This window comes from Vombatus ursinus, unplaced genomic scaffold (genome assembly GCF_900497805.2).
Source record: "Vombatus ursinus unplaced genomic scaffold, bare-nosed wombat genome assembly UNPS02009573.1, whole genome shotgun sequence".
NCBI classification, from domain to species: Eukaryota; Metazoa; Chordata; class Mammalia; order Diprotodontia; family Vombatidae; genus Vombatus; species Vombatus ursinus.
Genome location: NW_020949351.1, coordinates 28394713 through 28419739, shown reverse-complemented (window position 1 = coordinate 28419739; position 25027 = coordinate 28394713). Strand labels below are relative to the sequence as shown.

Genomic DNA, 25027 nt, shown 5'->3' with positions numbered 1-25027 from the left:
CTGTTTGAGTAATGGAGTGGGACTGACACTAGGTTAAGGCAGACTAGGACCATAGGGAGCTTGGTGAACTGAGATGTCCAGAAAAGGCAATTACCATTCTTGAGGTGTAGGTGTTTGGTCCCCAGAGAGCAGGGAGGGTTGAGGGGTGAATAGGTGGGGAGTGTTATTTGTTGCTGTTTTTTGCTTCGCTGGTCAGGGTCAGTGCTGGCTGTAAAGCCCAACCACAGATTACTTCCTCTTACTGCGCATGAAAAGACTTGGCTCTGCATGCATTGAACACAAGAGTTTGACAGATTATCACTGAATTTGAGCCCTTGGGCAAAGTGCCCAGTTCTGATTAATTTAATAGGAAGAATATGCTGTTTTTATTCCTGAGCAAAGTTCCCCCACTGCACACCCAGCTTAATTTCCCCAAAGCTGGGAGAAAAGAACATTCAATTAAAAAGAAAGAGAAAACTCCTAATTCACTCCCCCCCCTCCAAAAAACTAAAACAAAAAAGAAAACTGTCTTTTGTCTGGGTGTGGTACCTGCTAAATATTAGTAAACATGTAATTTCTGGATACTCACCAGATGGTTCCCCTAGATATAGATACAGCTTCATAAAACTGGAAGGAGACAGATTATTAAATTATTTTGCCATTAACCCTGAAGTGTAAAGGAAAACTATTAGGTATCGTTTCATTTTTTTTTGTACCCCTAGTGCCCAACACAGGGCTTGGCACCTAGTAAACAACGGATATGTGCTTGTTTGAATTGAACTGAATTCTCTCATCATTGCCCTGATCCCTCTTTAGTCACAAAATTGACCAACTGTGAAGCTTAAAGGGATTAGTGGCCTATGTCAGAATTTCAATATATGAAACATCACAGTATAGTAAAAAACTGAATAGTCCATATAGTGCATATATTATAATGCATATAGTGCATAACATTGCAGTATAGTAAAAAACTATAATTATAGTGCATTTTTTTATAAGGAATAACATGGAGAAATTACATTATCACAGGAGCCAGAGAAAAAACAGTTGAAACCCAACTTGTAATGAAAAGATATCCTTTATGTACAGTAGGAGAAAGAAGGAAACATTAGCACATACTATACCCATCAATTTCCTTCTCTTTAACTGTCAGTTGTATTTCTTGGCATTTGTGGCCAGTTTGAGAATTGATTAGAATATTTGAGGTGTGTGACGTGAGTTAGAAATTCTTTAGGTACTTTCTTGGGTGGGTGGGATTTGAAGATGTTTTTGTAACCAGATCAATCAAAGCATTGTTACTCTATGCTGTTTTTTAAGGAGGGAACTAGTAGGTTGCCTGGAACCCAGTAAGAATGTTGCACTATGTCTGGCAAACATAGCTTACCTTCTCTTGACCCTGAAGTTTTCTTAACTTCCCACAAGTAAGAGAAAAAATTGGTAAAAACAGTCTTTAAAATTTTTCCCCCTTGTTGGGATTTCTGAAATGACTACTAAGAAGACGTCTTATGAAGAAACACTTATTTAGATTTAGTATATAACCTCAAGGGTCAAGTCCTTGGTTTGATTCTCTGTGGGATTTAAAGAGAGAAGACAGCTCCCTTCTCTTCTCCCTCTAGTCATTTCAATTCGCTTCAATTGATCTAGTCAATTCAAGTCACTTCAATTGATCATCTCATCAGCTCCCATAGATTTAATTATCGTCTTTATACTAATGATTCTCAAATCTGTCTTTCCTGTCCCAATCTCTCCGCTGACCTCTGATCTCATTTCTCCTTGCCTTTCAGACATCTTGAACTGGATGTCCAGGACACATCTTTGTTTGTTTTGGTTAGGCAATGGGGTTAAGTGACTTGCCCAGGGTCACACAGTACAGGACACATCTTAAACTGAACATGTCATTATCTTCCCCCTAAAACCCTTCACACATCTACCTTCCCTATTACAGTAGAGGAGTACAACACCATTCTTCCAGCCACTCAGGGCCATAACCTAAGAGTCATCTTGGATTCCTCACAATCTCTCAATCTCCTTCCTTATCTCAAGTGGCCCCCCCCCCCAATATCAAAGCAGGTGCTAGGGCTGGTCAAATTTTAACTTTGCAATATCTCTTGTATATAGACTCCCTTCTCTCCTCTGACACTGCCACCACTGTAGTGAAGGCCCTTATCACTTCGTGCCTTGATTATTGCAATAGCCTGCTGGTGGATCTGCCTGCCTCAAGTCTCTCCCCACTCCAATCTATCCTTTTTTTTTTTTTTTTTGGATTTTTTTTAAGGCAGTCGGGGTTAAGTGACTTGCCCAGGGTCACACAGCTAGTGTCATGTGTCTGAGGCAGGATTTGAACTCAGATCCTCCTGATTCCCAGGCCAGAGCTTATCCACTGTGCCACCTAGCTGCCCCTCCAAGTTTTTTTGAAGTCTGTCTGCTCATCATTTCTTATAGCACAATAATATTCTATTATATTCATATACCACAACTTGTTCAGTCATTCCCCAATTGATGGGCATCCTTTCAATTTCCAATTCTTTGCCATCACAAAATGAGCTGTTATAAATATTTTTTGTACATTTGTGTCCTTTTTACATTTTTATGATCTCTTTGGGATGTAGATCTGGAAGTGATATTGCAGGGTCAAATCCTTTGGGCATAGTTTCAAATTGCTCTCCAACATGGTTGGATCATTTCACAACTCTACCAACAATGCATCTACTGTTTGATCCAGGGACACTGGCCTTCTGGCTGTCCTACAAACAAGATACTCCATATTTTGACTCCAGGCATTTTCTCTGGTTGTCTCCCATGCCTGAAATGCTCTCTCTCCTCTGCACTGACTACTGATGTCCCTGGCTTCCTTTATGTCCTAATTAAAATCTCAACTTCTATAGGAAGCCTTCCCTAACCCCTATTAATTAGAGTGCTTTCTCTCTTTTTTCTTATTTTTAATAATTTAATAATAATTTTTTCTTATTTATTCTGTAAATGGTTTGCTTTGTATATATTTATTTGGCTGTTGTCTCTATTAGATTGTAAGCTTCTTGAGGGCAGGGATTATATTCTGTTTCTTTTTTATGTCCCTGGGGGCTTAGCACTGGGCCTGTCACTTAGTAGGTGCTTAATAAATGTTTTTTCATTGAAGTGCAAAGTACTTTGTAAGCCTTAAAGCACTACATAAATTCCAGCCATCATCATCATCATCAAATATGAGTACCCCTTATCACAATCCCTACTCCAAAAGTACATTCTTCTTTTCTTCTGAACCCCCAAGTTGTCACCCTCTGCTCTCTGCTCTGCTTTCTTATTTCTTACCTTTGAAATCATGTAAATTGTCTCTCTTTTCCTCTGGTAATTTGAATATTTCTGTAACTGTTAAATCCAAATTAAAACACATATCCCACATTCAAACCACACCTTTAGACAGTGGGAGGATATTTTAATATAACCTGAGTTCTGTTGGTATTAAAAGAAACATAAGAGAAGAATCAGATGTTTTTTTTTTTAATTTAATTTAATTTTTAATTTAATGTGATTCTTATGTTAATGTGGTGAGAAAAAAAAAGAGGAGGAATGACATAAAAAGTAGAGAGAAAGGAGTTGATAAGGCCATAAAGGAACATCCTATATGCTGGAGTAATTCAAATCAAATGGACAGAGAGCAGACCTGCTGCTGTAGTATTGAGCTCTTGAGCACTAGTCTGAGATTCTGGAGAGCAATGTTCTTGTATCAACTGTGCTCTCATTTTGAACCAGTTGGTTGACCTCTCTGGGTTTCAGATTCCTCATTTGTAAAACATGGGGTTAGAAGTAAATGATTTCTGACATTCAGTGATTCTTTTCTAGAAACAGCACAAATGGATTACGTGACTCTCTCCTGTCTTTAATACTAACTGTGGCCCTTATTAACTTTTGGCTTATTTAAAACACAGTGAACAGAGTGGGGCATCTGACCCCATTACTGGAAAAATATGGTTAAGGATATGGGCTAAAGTATGGGACGTCAGCTAGCTGAGCTATACAGTTGTTCCAAAGGTCATCTCAACTGAGCCAAACAGTTTGGTGCTTCTTTATCTATACTAGATCTAACAACTAAAGTAGCTGTTATTTCACACCCATTGGTTACTAAAGCACTGTATTTAGGAATGATGTACATTCACTTTTACCTTAAAAAAACAAAACTAAAAGAAAAAAAGAAAAGCTTGTCATTGAAAAGATACCATTGTGACTAAAATCAACATGGCAGATTTCACAATTCTGTATAACATGAACCTTTACCTGGAAAGGCAACACTAGAATGATAGGACGATGATAGATTTAGAAATGGGATGGATCTTAAAGATCATCTCTTTCAACCCCCTTATTTTACAAATGAAGAAATTGAGGTAAAATGACTGACTGAAGACCACACAGATAGAAAGAAGTAGAGCTCAAGTTCACATCCAAGTCTTTAGATTCCCAAGCCTAACTCAGTAGTTAGAGATTTGAGAATAAAAACTTAGAGGAGGATGGAAAAACAAAAGATAATCAATTTTATATTCAAAATTCACAGTGATTGGTTTTTACTTTCTTTCATTATTTTTACTTATTCTTTTTTGGTGAGGCAATTGGGGTTAAGTGACTTGCCCAGAGTCACACAGCTAGTAAGTGTCAAGTGTCTGAGGCCAGATTTGAACTCATGTCCTCACGACTCCAGGGCTGGTTCTCTATCCACTGAGCCACCCAACTGCCCCCTAGTGATTGCTTTTTAAAAAAAAGAATTAATAATGAAAAAGAAAAAATATTTTGTGGAGAAGTAGTCACATAGTAATCTGTTGAAAAAAGTTAACATATTTTGTGACTCTTTGTTACATGTTTTGGTAGTGTCACACACCTAGACGTAATAGGGAAATAAATATCTTCAAGCTGAAACAATATAATAATTGTGTCTGACAAGCTGTGTATAAACATTCCATTTCTGCATAATGGTAGAAATAATCAAGTAAAAAGAAAGAAATCTACACTAATGTTTAAGTACAAAGTTCTCCATATCGCTGTACTGCTGAATAGCAAACCAAATTGCAAATGAATTCTATTTTCTGGTTCAGTTTCTGCTGGAATCTTAATGAAGTAAAAATAAATAAATAAATAAACCAACTCTTACAGCCATCTTTCTGTAAGTTAGAAGGAAAAGAGAGTTTGAAGGGTAAAGCAAAAGATAGGGCAATGGACTTAAAATAGACCTGCAGTTACTTCTGTGCCAAAAAGGATATAGTGTGACTGGTTCATGATTTCATTTGTTTATTTCTTACTTTTTGAGGCTCCCAAATGTTGTGACTTCCCTTTGGTTACACAACTAATTAGGAGCAAAGTTTGAATAGAACCAGTTTTCTGACCCTGGTTTACTGCATATGTGTAGATCTCTCCATATTAACTCATCTATAGTACAACTGTTTTTGGAGGTGGGAGAAGTGCTGTACTTGTGATATAATTGGTATAGGGAACTCTAACTCTCTCTCTCTTTCTCTCTCTTTCTCTCTCTCTCTCTCTCTTTCTTCCTCTCTCTCTTCCCCTCCCTCCTTGCCTGCCTGCCTCCCCACCCCCTTTCTTTCTGCCTGTCCCTCTCCTTCTTCCTTTCTCACATTTACAGATTACTCCTACTCTGTGAGAAGTCTCTTATGACAAAGTAAAATGGTTAAGTTAAAGTAATACACCAGGAATCTTATCTGAAAGTGCATCGTACTTTTCATATCTGTGTCTCCACCCCTCCCATACATCTTTTCATATTCTTTATCACCCCACTACCTCACTCTCTCTTTTTAATAAATAGAAATCCATTATCTCTCTGTCCCATTCCATTCTCACCTTATTTGGGAAAAAGAGAAAAAAAAATCCTGTAACAAATATGCATAGTCAAATAAAACAAATTCCCCCAGTGGCTGTTTACAGAAATACATATGTTTCATTCTTTAGCTAAATCTCTCATATCTCTGTAATGTATGCTATGTTTCATCATCAGTTCTTTGGAATCATGCATGGTCATTTCATTGATCATAGTTCTTACAGTTTTCAAAATTGTTTTTAACAGAGTTGTTGTTATTGTATTAAGTTGTTCCCTTGATTCTATTCATTTCAGTGTATAAAAATTCCCCAAATTGTTCATTGTTATAATTTTGATGTTATAGTAAAACTTATTCTTCTGATTTTACTTCATTATGTATTATTTCACAGGAGCCTTTCCCTTTCTTTCAGTGTAATACTACTCCATCACATTCATATACTACAACTTTTTAAGACATTTGTATGTTGATGGACATACTCAGTTTCCATTTTTTTGCCACCACAAAAAGTTAATATATATATAAATACTTAAAAATTTTTTTCCTCTTTCTTTGATCTCTTTTGAGTATAGGGTGGCAATGATATAGTTGGGTGAAAGGGCACACATTGATAACTTTTTGTCTAATTCCAAATTTCTTTACAGAATAGCTATACATCTCTGGATGTCTAACAACACTGCATCAGTGTGCCTATTTTCCCACAATCCTTCCAACACTTAAAATTTCTCTGTCTCTCTCTGTTTCTCTCTTTTTGGGCATTTTTGCCACTCTGAAGGATGTGAGATGCAATCTCAGAATAATTACTTTCATTTGCATTTCTCTAATTAGTAGTGATTTGGAACATTTTCATATGGCTATAACTAGCCTGGGTTTTGTCCCTTGAGAACTATCTATTCATCTCCTTAGACTATTGATCAAACTCTCTATGAAGAAAATCTTTCTACCCATTTATATCTGTGTTTAATCTCTAAGTCTTAGAGTTACCTAGACAGTAAGTGACTTGCTCAGAGTGTTTCACAGCCACTATGGGTTGAAGGTGAACTTGAAATTAGGTGTTTTTGACTTACAGCCTGGCTTTCTGTCTATCACACTGTGCTTATCCAGTTAGTCACTTAAGAAGCAATATTGTGATGTAATTCCAAAGAGAATTTGAGGGAAGACTTTTACCCAAATTCCTTTAACAAATTCTATACTAACCTCTTTGTAGTATTTATTGTAGTATCTGTTGATATCCTCCTTCCTCTTTGATAAGATGCAGCTAATTATGGAAGCACAGATAAATAGAACCTTTTGAGATAGAGAACCTTGAGATGTGTTCTCTCATAACTTTCTGGCTAATGTTATAGAGGTCACTTAATATTTAACTTAATATTCTGTACAAGTTGATGATAGTACCTTCTATATCCCTCTCTTTCTTCTCAGAGCACATGTGGAGGGCTGAGCCTAAATTGGTGATGCATATTGAGCTGGTTATTACAATAGTTAAAACATTATAGAGAGAGAAAATACTTTTAAGCGCTGTGCCAGGCACGGTGCTAAGCTCTGGGAATACAAATATAAGCAAGCAAGTGGCCTTCCCCTCAAGAAGCTTATGTTTGGAAAGTTCTTCAAGTAACTCTAATGGGAATAGAGAGCATACAAAGAGGAGCTGGAAAGAGAGAGTAGATCGTGCCAGCCACTTGATTTAGAACTGCAAGTAAGGGGAACGTTTAGCTCCCAGAAGGAAAAAGAGAAAGGACCTAGAGTGGTTCTAGGACTTTTTTGCACTGGGAATCACTTAAGCAGATAAAGGCAATTGTTGAGTTTAATTTTTTTTTTCCCAGCCAAAGACACAGTTTATTAGAACATCCGCCATATTGGCCAGATTCTTAAGGAATCTGAACATTAGTGATCTGTTGGCCAGATTTTAAGAATTTAAGCCTAAATGTTTTTGATACAAAGTCTGACTGGCCACCTATGTTCTAAATTTTTTTGGTCTCAGGACCTCTTTGCTCTCTCAAAAATTATGAGAAGCTCAGAGTTTTCAATTTTTGTTTAATGTTTTAAAAACTGTTTTAAATTTTTTATTTTTAATTGTCAATGTTTAATTTTTAAATGTCAATATTTATAGCTGTATTCAAAATGGAAACTGATAACATTTAAAATATTTCTTCATTTAAAAACAATAATAAACCTCTTATCTGTTAACATACATATTTTTATGAAAGAAAAACTTCTGAAAAATTTATGAAAAAACTTAAGAACTTGTGAAAAAAAAATCCCCCTCCCAAAAAGCATATTAGTGAGTAGAGTGAAATTGTTTTAAATATTGTTGCAATCCCTTTAATGGTTTGACTTAATAGAAGACAGTTGGATTCTTGTTTGCTTCTACATTCATTTATGATATGTTATTTTGGTTGAACTATATGAAGAAAATCCAGCTTCACACAGAGATAATAGTTAGAAAAGGGAGGGTTATTTTAAAAAAATTTTTTTTAGCAATGTTTTCTCTTTGTAACATCATCATAGGTATTCCCGATATCCTTCCTTTCCCCCTTCCCAGAGAGCCAGAGCCATCCCATATAACAAATACTATTTTAAAGGGAGAAATATATTAGCACAACTAATTGATACATTGAAAAGTCTGAAATTCTCTTCCCTATTTTCTCCCCCACATTCTCCTAATTGAGTAAGTTATTTTGTCTATTATAAATACCCAAATTAATTATAAAGGACATATGAAGAAAAATGCTATCCAGAAAAAAAAAAACTGATAAATAGAAGTGTGTATGGAATAATTTTGCATACATACATATTTAGTAATACATATGTGTGTGTGTATATATATATATATATATATATCTCTATATATATATATATATATATATATATATATATATATATATATATATATATATATATATATCCCTATTTGTGTCCAATGGTAGCCATGGGTGGCGAGGAAGAAAAAAAAGAAAAAAAATTGCATGATAATTTTGTTGTATATTTGAAAGGAATAGCAAGACGTGCATAGTAGATTTGCAGTTTCATGTATAGTTGTCTTTTTTTATTGTACTATGTTATGAAAATGCTTCATTCCATAAATTAAAAATACAATTTTTTTTTTAAATTAAAAAAAGTCTGAAAACATGGTTAATGTATAATACCTGGGGACCTCCCTCATTCACAGAGGGGTGGGCTGGGAATGTCTTCTCAAGGCAGTGTTATTTTAAAAGACACATAACATCTTAGTATTAAGATTAAGATTATTGAAAACAGTATTGATCAAGTGGACCCTTGGATCACACTTGGAGAACTGCTGTAACTAAACAGAATAATTAGTTGTTATCTATCTCATCCTGTCCTCTTTCACTGTCCATCCTGTCACCTTCACATTTAAATGTACATTGCATCCTTCACACCTGGAAGCAGATCCACTCAATAGCTTCTCATGCCTTCCCTGATGGGGATGTAATTCCCTGTCTTCCAAAACTCTGTCATGTTTTCTTTGCTTGACATGTTCTAAATCTTCAGCACTTGCTTTCTTAGATCATGGTTATCTGTGTTCATGTAATTGTAAGATTCTTGAGTATGGGTACTAACATCTTATCTCTTTTCATCCCTGGTATCTAGCATAGGGCCCGACACATAGTAGGCTCTTTAAAAATGTTTGTCCAGCTAAATCAGCAAGCATTTATTAAGCATCTGCTGTGTGTCAGACACTGTGCTAAGTGCTGGGGACAAAAGAAAGGCAAAAAAAAAAAAAATCCTGTTCACAAGGAGCTCACTAATGTGCTTGAGCTATGTGACACTGGGAAGTCATATAACCTTTTGTGGCCACTTCCAGGACTCAGTTACTAAGTCATAGAAGGCTTTGTAGAAGACAGTTCTTACTCTGTGTTCCCCATGTTCACAAGATTATAGATCCCTGTGAGTATTCTTAATCTTCTTGAGGAAATATGAGTGGGTCTTCACCTACAGATGAGTCATATATAAAATCTTTAGTAGGAATCAGTGAACGTGAATGATGAAATTGACTGTGTAGGTAGTAAAATTAGAATTTTAAGTGAATCTTAAAGTCTTCCCTTTTGGATAAAAGTATTAGGGGTAAGGGCTCCATCATTGCCTTCTGTTTGTTTGGTTTTTTTTAGACTCATAGGAGTTAGAGCTGGATTTCGTAAAAGGGACACTGCATATTGGGGTAAAATCTTCACAAGTAAATTTCCTCTCACATACTGTGAATCTTAGCCATGGAAAGGACTTTTATAACTGTTTGTAAGTGAATTTTTATGGTTGAAGTTGCTATGGGACTAAGAAAGCTCAACAGCAACCAGTTTGTCCTATGCATTTCAATTAAAGAAAAGCAATTCATTACAGAGGTTGAAAATGTGTTTTGCATGCTAACATAGTTGTGGGTAACAGAACTCTTAACCAAGAGAGAGAGATCAGAAGAAAGTTAGTTATACTTTTTTTTTCCAATTAAGGTCCTTTGTCTACAAATATCCATTTTCTGTGTTACTTACTTTAAGGCTAAGTAACATACTCTCCAGGATAAAATATACTGAACAGACAATCTCTCCCTAAGTCTCTGCCTAAAAAGTCTCTCAGAATCTTGGTGGGCTTTTCCTTATCTATAGATTTTTTTTTCAAAGAAAAAAGATCTAAATCTGTGAACATAAACTCCCTAAATCCTATTCCCAGCTGCTATTTATGATGGAGACAGCTTAATACCCTGGGCCTTGAGGAGAATGTAAATGCAAAAAAGACATTTTGAACCAGTCTAGTCAAAAGTTTTCATATCTAAGATCTCTCCCTGAAATAGGCAATGCCGTTCTTTAAGTGAGTATTGCAAAATCTCAGGGACAATTCCAAATGCTAGAGTCTACAGCCAAACAGGAAAACTGAGAGACTTTAATTCATTGGGATTCCCATCACGGATGTTGCACCATTTCTTGGCCTAGTCTGAAGAATGACTGCAGAGTCTGGTAAAGTTCAGTTTTTTGCTTTGGAGTTGAAAGTTTGAGGTTTCACTTTTGATTTGGTGTGTCCCTCTACCCAGTATGGGCAGGGGTATTTTAGGCAAGGGCATTTTCAGTTTAGGAAGCTTTCACTCTCAAGAACCTATGAGAATTTAACCTTCCAATAAATACTTCTATCAATGGGCTGTTTCTGATCCCCCAGAATAGTTGCTGGCCAGTGAAAGGTATCATTGGCTAAGATTCAGTCAAGCTTAATATTACTTCCCCAGACACTGGGCTTGAATTCCTTTTCTGTTGTTTCTCTAACCAAACAAATGATTGTGACTAGTCTCCAACATTCAGGGGACATTATGTACTATTTCTTAAAAACATTTTACTTTTTTTTTTAAACATTTTACTCTTTTAAAAAGGAAATTCACAGTTAAGACCAAAACGTAATATTCTGACCTTCTCCGTAGAAAGGAGATATTTGATGACCTATAGTTCTGTAATCTAATGAATTGGAAGAATTCAGTCTCTTCAAATGGTCAGTTCATCAAAAAATTGGCAAAATGTTATTCACATAACAAACACTGTATTTTAATTTAAACTAGTGGGATTTTTGTTTTTTGTTTTGTTTTTTTTTGTTTTTTTTTTTTTCCTGTCCCCTGTCAACACTCTCTGGAAATGTATTCATTTGCAGTTCCCATCATAAGATGTGAGAATAAGAAGTGTCTATGCAAATCATCTTGCCCACTCACTCATTTTTTTTTTCCCATAAGGAAACAGAGAAGATTGGTAGAAAAGAGGAAATTTTGTTTGCAAGAGGCATTGTGCACTCAAAGGAGCCTGGGAAAGAAAAGGAGGGTCAGCCTACTAATTGTTCATTGCTATTGTGTTGCAGGTATATGAGGAGTACATGTGTTGAGATTAGTTGTTGAGTCTCATTAACTAGGCTTACATGGCAGACCGCTTAATTACTTAATTACTGATGTGCTTATTGTATAATAATGTTAGAAACATGCCTTATGGTTTTCTTTTCTTTCTTTTTTAAGAAGTTGTTCTACCTGTATTACAGGTAAGGCAGCAAGGGGTATAGTGGATTCAAGACTAGACTTGGAATCTGGAAAAATCTGAGTTCAGCCTGTAAGACTCTGGGGTAGCTAGGTGGTTTGGTGGATAGTATACAGAGTGCCTGTATACTATACTTTCTGCCTGGAGTCAGAAAGATGAAGACCGAAGTTCAAATGGAGCTTTAGACACTTATTAGCTATGTGACCCTGGGCAAGTCACTTGACCCTGCTTGCCTCAGTTTCCTCAGTTGCAAAACGAACTGAAGAAGGAAATGATAAAACACTCTAGCATCTTTGCCAAGAAAATCCCCAATGGGGTCGTAAAGAGTGGGCCTGAAATGACTGAACAACAGCAGTAAGACTCTAAGTTCAAATCTGGCCTCACACTCTCACTAGTTGTATGATTCTGGGCAAGTCTCTTAGCATCTGTCTTAGTTTCCTCATCTGTAAAATGGGTATAATAATATCATCTGCCTCTTAGGATTTATTTGAGGATCAATTGAGATCACATAAAGTACTTCATAAACCTCAAAGCACTATATAAATGCTAGTTGTTACTATTATATTGAAGAATTTAAAGTCTCATTCTTTACTGAGTTCTGTTTCTGTGAAAAGCATAAATGAAATAGAATAGGAAGAAGTTGGTTATCTTTTTTAAAAAATTAGTTTTCTTAATGTTAATCTGCATCCTCTCAGTTGATGATGTCCTTAGCACTCCAGCATCCAGCTTTCTCACAATCAAGAAGATCCACTTCATTTGTAAAATCCCAGAGTTCCTAGGATCTGGGAACATTGAAGAGTGAAGAACCATTTTGGGCAAGTCATTTTTTCAAAAGCTACATTTATATGAAAGAGCTATATGGTACGGATTGTGACATAGTGGATAGAGTGTTAGACATGCAGTCAGGAGGACCTAGGTGTGAATCATTGGTCACATATTTACTGTTTGTGACATGCTGGACAAGTCACATCAGCTCTCTGAATCATAGTGTTTTCAACTTTGAAATGGAGATAATAACACCTACCTCACTGTTTTATAAGGATCAAATGAAATAATATGTAAAGTATTTTGCAAACCTTAAGTGTTACATGCATATGAACTGTTATTATAGAATCTATGTTTTCTACAATTATGAGCTATATGATCTAGGCCTGGAAGGAATGTTAAAGGGCCATCTAGCCCAACTTTATCAATTTATAGATGAAGAACTGGGGCCCAAAGTGCCCAAAGTTAAGCAATTTGCCTATGCACATATATAGTAAGTATCAAAAATCTCAGGACTCAAACTCAGGGCCTCTGGTTTGAAATCCAGAAATCTTCCTCCCAAACCAAATCATCACCGCCATGTTGTTGTGCATATAACACTTATGGTTTGCAAAACACTTCACTGGTATTGACTTGTACACTTTTATTTTCATAAAGACTCAACAGCAGCAAAAAAGAGAAGGTCAGACCATGTTGTCGTTTCCCCCACCCCATTCAATAAACTCCAGTGGCTCCTTATTATCTCCAAAACCTAATATAAAATCATCTGTTTAGCTTCATAACCTGGTACCTTTTTAGCTTTCCCATCTTTTTATAATACCTTACTCCCTTGATTTGGTGAACTTGATTTTGGCCTTCTTGCTCTTCCTCATGCTGTTATTCTTATTTTACAGATGAGGAAACTGAGCCTCAGAATGGTTAAGTGAATTGCCCGCTTTCACATAGCCACCAAGTGTATTTGGCAATTCTGAACAGGACGTGCCGTGGAGCACTTAGAGCTTGGTCAGACCTTGAAGACACCAAGGTCATCCACTTAATCCTTGGCCATCTTCAGTCCTCCTGACTTTTGTCTTGCCATTGGACTTTGATGACTGGAGAAGAGAGAGTGAGGCTGATGACTTTGTGCATCTCTGCTTCACTTAAATTAATTTATTCGGGAGTCAAATGATATCACCAAGTGATGTCATTTTGGTCCTCTTTGAAAACAAAGGAAAAACAATGACAACAATGTATAGAAGCTAACACAATTAAAAGGCCAAAAGATAATTATAAGATCCTAGAAGGAGACATATAGCCTAGGAAAAAGAGGGAGGGTTCAAAGGAACTCCCATAGCCTTCTTCCATTAGCACATTAATACAACCAGTTTTTCATATTATTTGATTGTGATCAGAGAGAACCTGGCCATGAAAGATCCAATGAGTTAGATTAGGAAGAGACCTTAGAAACTATTTAAACCAACATGCTCGTTTTAGAGATGAGAAAGCTGGGGCGTAGAGAGATGAAGTGAATTAATTGGTCACATGGGTGGTAAGTGAAGGTTTTGTTTTGTTTTTCAATCATAAATCCAACCATCTTTTACTATATTAGTTTATTTCGGGAGATGAAGTAGAAGAGACAGGGAGGGAGAAAAGAGGACAAAAAAAAGATGGCAGCAGAAAACATCTGGAGTGATTTAGGGATCAGTTTCTAAATAGAGGCAAAAACTAAGAAGAGACCCCAGTGCTTTGGTTAGTAAGGAAATAAAGGCAAGAGGAGAGAGCTTTCTGTCTGATTTCTGTTGCTTGTTACCGAGTGGTAATATGAAATCCATAGGCAGGTGTATAGAGACAGAGTCCTGAGAATGTACCTAACAAGGCTATCATAATTTATTGATGCTTTGACTAAAATCCATGATTCCACTGTTACATTTTCATATCTGTAAAGATGGCATGAGCATCTGGCTTTTTTTCTTAGAAATATGAGAGTTCGGTCTGTGTTTCCTTTGCAACATGGCTAATATGGAAATATGTTTTACGTGAATCCACATGTATAATCTATATCAAATTGCTTGCTTTCTCAAGGATGGGAAAGGGGGAGGGAAGGAGAATTTAGAACTCAAAATTTTAAAGAATGAAGGTTAAAACTGGTTTTTTCCATGTAATTAGGAAAAAATAAAATAACAATGATAATAATGATAAGGGTTTAATAATGCAGGAGAACCTTGAGTAGAAAAATCTGGAATATTTAATAATGAGAGAATAGAGGTAAGAGAAACTAAGAGTAATAGCTAAGGATTGAACTGATTCAGAAGAAACTTCATTAGCTTGGACTTGATCTCCCTTCCTAATTTGAAAAGTTTAAGTTTGTATTCCCTGTAGACTGGTCAGGTTACCATCACTCAGACACTAGCACCTTCAACAAGGCGCTAATAGGAGGCAAAATTACAAAGTAGACCAAACTTCTCTTTGAGCATTGTCCTACCTTTTTTTCCTCCTGCCTTCTCTTAGGTATCCCCAAGATGCCAAAAATACCCATATACCACCCTTTGGTTGCCCCAAATTTCATACCTCATCTAGTTTTGCTCATCCTCAAAATAGCCACACACTTAATGCAGTTTTCCCAAACCCAGAGTTAGAATACATGGTCTGACAGTGGACACATTCCTTTTGTGAATCCTTACTAAATGTCTAATTTCTTTGCTTACTATCTGTGTTGGAAAATATAAAGGATGAGGGCCATACCTATACTTCAGAATTATGGACTTTCCCCCAATACTGATAAGAACCTTACTTCTCAAGTTTTCCAGTTTCAGATTTGATCAGTTATTGGCCGTCTACCCACTTACTACATTTAAAAAAAAAAGATCTTTTGAATGTAAATGAATTTCAAATTAATAAATGTTTGGGGAAGGAGGGATGATTTTTAAGGAATGGACCTTTTCATGGACTCTGTGGATCCACCTCACCTCCAGCATAGTCCACTACTAAAATGTTTTGGGGCAGGGGCAAGTTACAAGGAATTTAGAGTGAACTAATTGTTAGGAACTCAGAACGCAATATCAGAAATAGAGGTTGTGTTCCTTGGAAAGTCTACCAAAACCTGATCCTAAACGGCATTGAATTCTAGCATTCATACCACAGTGTAACATTGCTGTTATTTATAACAATATTGTTTTTATGTTGAGGCATCATGACACAGTGGGTGTAGAGTTGACCTCAGACATAGAGAGGCCTGGGTTCATGTTATACATATGTCAAATACTGACTGTGGGACTCTGGGAAAGCTAATTTACTTCTCAGTGCTCAACCCTGTTTGCCTCAGTTTCCTCATCTATAAAATGAGCTGGAGAAGGAAATGGCAAACCACTCCAGTATCTCTGCCAAGAAAACCCCAGATGGGGTCACAAAGAGTTGGACCTGATTGAAAAAGACTTAACAACAACAACAGTTCCAGGAAGCTCTGGATGGCTAGAAGTTGCAATGGTAGAAGGAGTTTCCTTTTTCTGGGAGTTCTTTGTATTGTTTTAATAACATCATTAATACGGGGCTTAAGATTTGAAAAGCAGTTGATGTATGTAGGTCTTATTCAATCCTTACAACAACCCCCTGAAGTAGGTATTGTTATCCTTATTTTGCATATAGGAAACTTAAGCTGAGAGAGGTTAAGTGATTCAACATCTATTAAGTAAGTCATAAATCCAACTGGTATCTCCATTGTTTTTATGGGAAAACCTAACAACTTGGGACACTAGTCAATAGAAGTTGGCTTTTTCTAATCCCCCCCCCCCCCATGTTCTAAGGGACGCATAATAATTGACGTAGAACTGGGGAGGAATACAGGGTGGGGTTGCAAGCTAGAATGATTTTCCTGAAGATGAGTGGGGAAAGGTCCGGATCTTTGGTGGGTGGTAGTGGTCCAGTTCCTCAAGGGGTGCTCGAAATCTAGGGTTTTCCGTGGTGTCACAGTCTTATGGTGGTGTCCTTCCCAGTCTCTGTGCGGTATTGGCCCTCCACTAGATTTGAGCGGCACCCAAGGTGATGTCAGGAAGAGGGAAAGAGAAAGGAGGCTGTTTTTTCAGGCAGCTGTGTACTTGTAGAGGGCAATGCTGGAAGGAAAGGCAAAGGAGAGTTTCTGCAGCAATTCTAATGGAACAATGAGTTCCAAGATGACAGTGAATAGATGTTTCTAAGTTTGGGAATTTGTAATTTGGTGGCTCCTTGTACCTGGAATCATGATAGTTAGGTGGCATGAGACGGCACATAGCCACCCTTTTTACTTTTACACAATACGAAACAAAAACAAAATTCCACAAATGTTTGGTTCAGTTACTCCAAGGGCCTGAGTACAATACATTACAATGCACCTTTGTTAAGTGTCTACAGTGTTTAAGGCTTTGTACTGGGGTGGGGGGGAGTATAAGAGAAAGAGGAAGGAAAGGCATGAGAAGAGGGAGAGACAGAGAGAGAGACTGAGAAAAGGGAGGAGGGAAGGAGAAAAAAATTGAGAAAGAGGAGAGGGAGAGAGATATTAGTGCATATCCTCAAAAAGTGTCAGCTGAGGAGAGCTGTGGTCTGGCATTTAAGAATATCTTGAATATGTGATAGCAGAAATTTGCAAATCTATAAACAGGAGAGTCTTTTCTGTGTTTCAAATATCTATAGGTCAAGCATTTTGCAGGGTACAATCCTTGCTAAGTTTCAGGTAGACAAATGATTGTAAGTCTTCTAAAATGATAAACAAACTCCATGTGTTCATAATTTGAAAACAGAATGTTTTGGGTGGAACTGGGCCTTTTCTCTTTGCCCGTTGATCTCTTTCTCTAGCAACTCAACAACTATTTAATAAACATCACTTGAATTTGAAGTACTATACTCAGTACTGGGGGTGTGAACATAGGAGTCAGTATAGTCCCTATCTTCAAGAACATTAGTCTTCTGGGGATACCAGATGTGAACAAAATTGTCATGATAACCTGGAATAAAGTAATGAGGGCATAAAAGAGATTTAGACAGATTGCTGTGTGAAGAGGGGATTGATTTCCTTCATCTGGAAGGATCAGGAAAGCCTTAGTAAAGGAAATGATCTAGATTTGAATAAAATCTCAACAATCAGAGGGATGGTGGATGTGCATTTCAGACAGAGCCTGGTGGTGAACTTTTGTGAATACGTGGAGTAGGGAGAATAGAGAATGAGATTGAGAAACAGTCTATTGCCATCTAATTGCTCTTTGTAGACCTCTAGTAATGTCATCTGCCCTGTTGATATCACCTAAGACACGTGAGCCTTGCCGTCTGCCCTTCTACTGTACCCCTAAGAACTTCCAAGCTTTTCCATCCTTCCTGTAGCTGAACTTTATTTTATGTGTTGCTCTCTCCTCCAGTTAGAATAGGGTTTCTTGAGAATAGGGACTGTCAAACTTTCTCTGTTCGTATTCCCAGAGCCTAGCCTTGTATTTGGCACAGTGAGTGCTTGACAAATGCTCATTCATTCATTACTTCATTCACTGTCAAGTTACTGAAGATTTTTGAGAAGAAAAGTGATGTGGTCAATCTTTTTGGTAGTGTGTCGGCTTCTTTATCATCTACACCTTGTCTTTAGTAATTTCCAGCAATAATTATATAGGATTTTCTAAGTATTGCTTGTAGCTAAAATGTATATAGCTCTCTGAGGGAAAAATTACTTCCGTTTAACATGTTTTAGACTGTTCGAGGTGGGTTCCAAGGACACAGAAAATTAAATGATGGTTACAAAATATTATCCAAGCTTATTAAGTTTGTGTATTTGTATATTATATATTACATATGCCTTGACTCCCACACATACTTTTTAAACATCATCTTTTTTGGAGCTCTTCAGATCTTTCTGGTTACTCTGTCATGACATTGGAATGACAGTGAGATATTCGTGGAAGAACACTGTAGAATGTTTTAGTGGGAGTGATCCAATGACAGATTAGGTCTTTAATTCTCTCAGGCCTCATATGATGCTTGATAAAGTGAAGCCTAAGAGTTCAAGGTAGAGCCATTTTGTAATTTCTTTCTTGATTCTCAGTCCAGTGTTCTTTTCATCTGTCTTATCAGGCTGTTGCTTGTCAATCAATCAGTCAGCATTTTTTAAAGTACCTACTATATGCCAGACACTGTGTTAAACACTCGAGTACAAAAACAAAATCCTTGTTTTTAAGGAGATAATAGTCTGTTCCTCTCTTGGCTTAAAATGGGTTCAAGCATATTTGATTCTCATTTGTCCTCCATATCAATGGTGAAAAGTAGCTCAGGGGCCATCTCATTCAGTCAGTGTAGGGATTCCTTCTGCAGCATCCTCAGTGGGTGGGTCATCTACCCTTGCCAGGAAGAATTACACTGAGAGAGGACCTCATCATCTCCTGACCTGGCTCATTCTACTTTTGGTCAGCTCTAATCATTAGAAAGTTTTTGAAAGTTGAGTTGAATCAAATGATGTTTCAAATTTAATTGTATTCTGAAATTAATAATGAAATTAACCAAATAAATGGGACATTTTCATAAATACAGGAGAGGAGAAGAAAGGAGATTGTACATAAATCTTCACACCTATATTGTATACTGAGTACTTTTGTTTTAAGTACATTAACTCCAGCCTATAGTCTTCAAAGCTGTGCTGCTTGTCTGTGCTTCTTTTTTAGACTTCCTCTGTTCTCTACTCTGCAGAAAAAAGAAAAAAAAGATACCCAAATGATCCGTATTCTGCACCCCCCCCCCCCCGACTCTATCCTCATTTCCATTTGCCTTCCTACCCTCCCAGTAGTTAAGTGGTATAGTGGATAGTGTCCTGAACCAGTATGGAAAAAGATCTGAGTTGAAATCCATCCTCAGACACTTAATAACTGTGTAATCCATAATAATTCACTCAACCTCCCATCCAGGTTGCTCTGAGAACAAGTGAGAATATTTGTAAAGCACTTAGCACAGTGCCTGACACATACAAAGTGCTTAATAAATGCTTGTTCCCTTCCTACAACTTCTTCCCATTGGGGGGAAAATCCTGTATGATAAAGATGCATAGTTAAGCAAAACAAATCCCCATATTCATTGTATCCTAAAATCTATGTTTCATTCTACAGAGATCTGTAGTGTGCTTCATTATCAGTCCTATGGAAGAGCAGTTGATCACTGCACTAATTAGAATTCTCAAGTTTTTGAAAGTTGTTATTCTTTTTAATGTTCTTGTATAGATCCATTCTCCTGGTCAGTTCACTCTGCCTCAGTTGCCATGGTGCAGTAAAATTTCATTACATATAGTGTTTGGACATTCTCCACAGACATATATTAAGCTCTGTGTGCTATGTGTTGGCAATACAATAACAAAATGAAATTCTGCCCTCCAGTAATGTACATTGCTGGAGATAGGGTGGTCAAGGAAATGAACATGCTCCCAATAAGTTAAATACAGGGTAATTTAAGGAAAGGGGGAGGACTAAGGACTCAATCATGAAAGGTTTCAGAGTAAATTTTATCCTCATGACTTCTCATTATTTTAGCTTTTGTCCTCTGGCAACTAGCAGAACAAATTGGATACCATTTTTCTTTCAAATAATGGAAGATAGCTGTCAATGTATCTCTAAATCTTCCCATTTACAACATCCCCTGGTCCTTTAACAGACCATTGTATGGCATGGTCTTGAGGCTCCTCATTGTCCTAGTCACCTTTTTATGTATGCTGAGAGACAGCTAAATGGCACAATGGATAGAAAACAGGATTTGGAATCAGGAAGACCTGAGTTCAAATGTGACCTCAGACATTATCGCTGTGATCCTGGGCAAATCACTTAACCTCTCTCTGCCTCAGTTTCCCTCACAGGGTCGCTGTAAGGATCAAATGAGATAATATTTGTAAAAGTATAGTGCCTGGATATAGTAGGCACTTAATATTGCTTGTTGCCTCTCCCATAGTCTCTCTGTATGGACTCCATAGGCTGTAGTCCAGCTGAATATGTCACAGGCATATTCATATAGTGGCCATGTCCTTTTATCATCAGTTCTGTATAGTGTAGCTAGCCTGCTCAAGGAACTAGTAGTAAATCTGGGAATTTGGGCACCCAGGAAAAGAAATGTTGGAGCTTAGAGTAAGGAATGAGTTTCCATCTAAAAGCCAGATTGATCATAAGGTTGTTAAGGGTGACTTTTGCTGTTAGTCAATGCCGGGCAATGCTTAATTTAATGATTATCAGTTTACTTCATGAGCAATAAACATTATGGGTCACCCAAAGGACAACGGATAAGTACACAGTGGGTGCACATTCAGATTTCATTGAATCAGATATTCCTTAGTACCATTTGACTTTTGGTGATGGTCACAAAAGTGTTCTCTGCTGTTCTTCATACTTGTCTTCTTCTAATTTATAGGTGCTCACATCATGTCGGGCCTTTCTTGTGACAGCTCGAATTCCCACCAAGGTAAGTAGTATTTGTTCCTTAATATTTACCTCTCAGGTGTTAGTCAATCAGTTTTGATTTAGTGCTAGAAATGTCTTAAGTGATTCTTTGTCCTTTTCTTCAGAAAGAACACTAAACATGATTGGAATAGACTAGTCTTTCCAAGTTATTTCACCCTCCTTGCTCACTTTTTTTCCCCAGAAGAAGCCCCAGTGAAAATAGAGAGGCATTTTTGAGTCAAAGTTTCAGGATTTGGCAGCTGGTGTCTGTTTTATTCCTCTGCTGCTTACTTTCTTATCCTGACCTTTTTTCTCTCTGTACTCTCCTAAGTAGCACATGACTTTGATTTCTCATGCCTAATTCTTGCCTGGAAGGGGAACTTATAGGACTATCAATGATATAAAAGTGATTTGTTTTCTTAAAAATGTCCAAGCCTCCTATAAAATATCATAGATCAGTTACATTCCTTAAAGAAATTAAACTTTTCCCCCCCTGAGAATTCCATTCCTCAAGTTCTATACCATGTATCACTTAGAGTCAACCTAAAATAAAATATTCTTGAATTTTGACACAAAGATTCATTGCATCTGCTGGCCTTAAAGTCAGGAGAGCCATGAGTTCAAATCATGCCTTTGATGCTTACCAACTATGTGATCACAGGAAAAGTCGCTCACCTTTCTGTTGCTCAAGGTCATACAGCCAGTAAGTGTCTGAGGCTAGATTTGAACTCACAAAGGTGAGTCTTTGTGATCCCATGCCCAGTGCGCTATCCATTGCCCCTTATATGTATCTGTTTCCTTATGGATTTGGGGACAACTTCCTATACTTGGTCTGGCTTAGAGTATCTCATCCATTTTCCTTCCACTCTCATACCCAGTTGTATTTAAAACTTTCTCCAAGGGAAAATATATTTCTTCTCTCCATTCATCCCATTAAAAAAAGATTTATCTATAGAGCAAATATATTTTGTTCTTGTGCAAGTGAAATCTGGATGGAAAACCTATACATTTTAAAACTTTTCTGGGTGGTTCAGAGTTCTGGAGAAGGCTTAAGCATTAAGTAAGGAATTATGCTACTGATGAAGAATCCATTACAGAAGCAAAATGTATGGGTTTTAGAAAAGAGTTCAATGGTCTTTTGAAGTACGGTTTCTTGAAAGATGTGTTCACTTTAAGTAAAAATGTTACTGACTCTTTTGAACTTATAGATTTGCCTTGATCATACTTCACTTACTCTGTTTCCTGTCTTGTTCCTGTGTCCCCAGGCCTTTCATTGTGAAATATCTTATAACCAGTCAGCCAAAATCAGCTACAACATGTGCTTTTAAGCCACTTTAGTTGTCATGAATAAACCCTGCTATCTTTTTTTCCCCAAAGTGACTTGTTCCCATGTTTTCCCTATGGGGTAGGCTGCTATCCACTTTCCATTGTCATCCCAGATTGATCAGTGGAGCTAGTGTCATTGACCTTCTTAATTAGTAGCTATTAATTATAAGTATTTTAACTGGGAAGACACACAAACACACTCCAGAAAATTTGTGTCAAAGAATATGGTAAGTCTTTTGTTCTGTAAAAAGATGTAACAGTTTCTAGTGACTTGAGGTTCTCCTTCCTGTCAGCCTAAAATGTCTTGAGCAAAATTGGTCTTACTTCACATGTTCTTTTCTTCAAGGCCCTGCAATTAGTCTTCCTTTTTTTACAAAATCAAGGCAGGAGTAGTTCTTGCCCTTTATGTGACTTTGTCCTCATTGTTTTCTTCTTTGTTTCCTGTCTTGCTTTCTTTGAGTCATTTGTTCCTTTATTATTGATTTATTTTCTGAATTTTTGTCTGAGAGGGAAGGGAGAGGGGACAAGCATTTATTAAGCAGTCTGCTATGTGCCAGGCACTGTGATTTTGCTAAGAGCTTTCACAGATATTTTCACATTTTATCTTTGAAACAAGCCAATTTACAGTTGATGTAAGTAAGGGAGATGGAGATTAAAGGAACTGAACAGAAGGGGAAGAGAATAAGCATTTATATAGCACCTACCATGTTCCAGGCACTGTGCTAAGTACTTTACAAGTATCATCTCCTTTTATCCTCTCACAGTGACCCTGGGGAGTAGGTGCTATTATTATTTCCATTTTATAGTTCAGGAAACTGAGACAAATAGTGGCAGATAGTGTGTGAGGTCAGATTTAAAATCAATCTTTCTGACTCTAGGTCCGTCTACTACAATACCTAGCTGCTGCCCTCATGTGGTACCTATTTTTGGTTTGTTCAATTTATGACCACACCCAGTTTTCCCAACAAGACATTATACTCTTTTCAATTCTTTTTAGCAAAAATATTTGAATTTCTGCTATGTGCTATCTGCACTGTGCTAGGGGTCCAGGATAGAAAGGTAACATATGATAGTCTTTGCCTTCAAGGCAGCTCATAGTTCAGTTCAGGGGATAAGAAATATACACAAATAACCGTAATATTTATTGAAATGCAGTAAATGTATAAAAGGAGGGTGAAAGATTTGGGAGACATTCCTTCTAGGTCAATCAAGAGGGACAGTGGAGAGGTGGAATGTAACCTGAACCTCGGAGAAAGAAAAGAATTTCAGGAAGAGGTGGAGACACACTGTTTAGATGTGAGAAACATTTGTACAAATGCACACAGGCGAAAAGAGGGAGGGCAGAATGAGATTGGAATTGTGTCTTAACTAGTTCTTGTAAGAGCAGTGATTAAAATTCAGGTTACCTGATACCCTGGTGAAAGGTCTTTGTACCACATTGATGCTGTTAGGAAACTGCCTTCATCATTCTTTGGGAAGAGAGATTAGACTTGTTTTACTTGGCCCCAGAGGGCAGCTGCAAGAGGCAAATTGAGGCTTGCTGTAGGGAGGAACTTCCTAACAATTAAAACTATTTGAAAGTGGAATGGGCTGCCTCTGGAGGCAGTGGGTTTTCCAACACTAGAGGTCTGCAAGCAAAAATTGGATGAGCATTTGTTGAGTGTGTTATAAAAGAAGTCTTTCCCAGCTAGAAATTCAGAGATTGCCTCCAATGTCCCTTGTAGCTCCAAGATTCTGCGATTCTTTGTATCTCCCAGTTTCCTGTCCCTTATTTAAGTGGAGTTCTGGAAATGTTTTTGCTGATGCTGAACTCTATAAGTGCATGTATATATATATAGCAGCAGAACTCTATAAGTGACCTTACAGGAAATCCAGTCTGGCTACCTCACTTTATAGATGCAGAAACTGAGGCTCAGGGAACCTGTCACTTGCTCAGGATTGTTGTGTTTAGTCATTTTTCAGTCCTGTCCAAATCTTCATGACCCACTTTGGGGTTTTCTTGGCAGAGATACTGGAGTGGTTTGCCATTTCCTTCTCCAGCTTATTTTACAGATGAGGAAACTGAGGCAAATAAGGTTAAGTAACTTGCTTAGGTTACACAGCTAGTAAGTGTCTGAGGCCAGAATTGAACTCAGAAGCTGAGTCTTCCTCACTCCAGGCCCACCCCTCTATCCACTGAGCCAGCTATCTGCCCTTGCTCAGGGTTACAGTAGTACTGTAACTCTTAGAGCCACCCGGCTTCTTTCAGCTTTTCAAGGTCAGTGCTTCCCACCCCCTCACCACCCAGTCATACTACTTCCACCCTCTTCAGCCATTCCATTTGGCTGCTGGCCTCTTCCTAGTCTGGGAAGGGAATGGGTTTCAAGAAAACCCACTTTGAATTATGTTAAGTATTTTTGAAATCATTTGGTCTGAGTTTGGTAAAGTGGGGTTGGTGATAACATTGAATCATTCTTGACTGTTTCTCCATTTTCCTCCCATGTAGGATTCACTTATCTAGTGGACAAACTTGGGCTAATTACTCATTTGTGTTTCTAAATTTGATTGTAATCTAATTAGATATTTTAATATTGGGACTAAAAATAAATATGGAAGAAAAATAAATGCCATGGCTCATGTTTTCAAAAGCAGAATTTGTGTAGAGTAGGGACAGAAAGAAGATCCCACATTTTCTTTAACAAAAGAAAAAAGAGCTTATCCAGAAGCCTAGATATTAAATGCAGGTGGGGCAGGTGAGAGGCCG

The 25027-nt window shown here is 37.3% G+C and overlaps 1 protein-coding gene across 1 annotated transcript in view; it reads left to right on the top strand.

Moving 5' to 3' along the window:
* CARMIL1 (capping protein regulator and myosin 1 linker 1) overlaps positions 1-25027 on the top strand; it is a 366062-nt gene that overhangs the window by 140516 nt on the left and 200519 nt on the right. Inside the window, 1 exon segment of the mRNA XM_027852377.1 lies at positions 20930-20980. Coding sequence (XP_027708178.1) covers positions 20930-20980 — 51 coding nt within the window.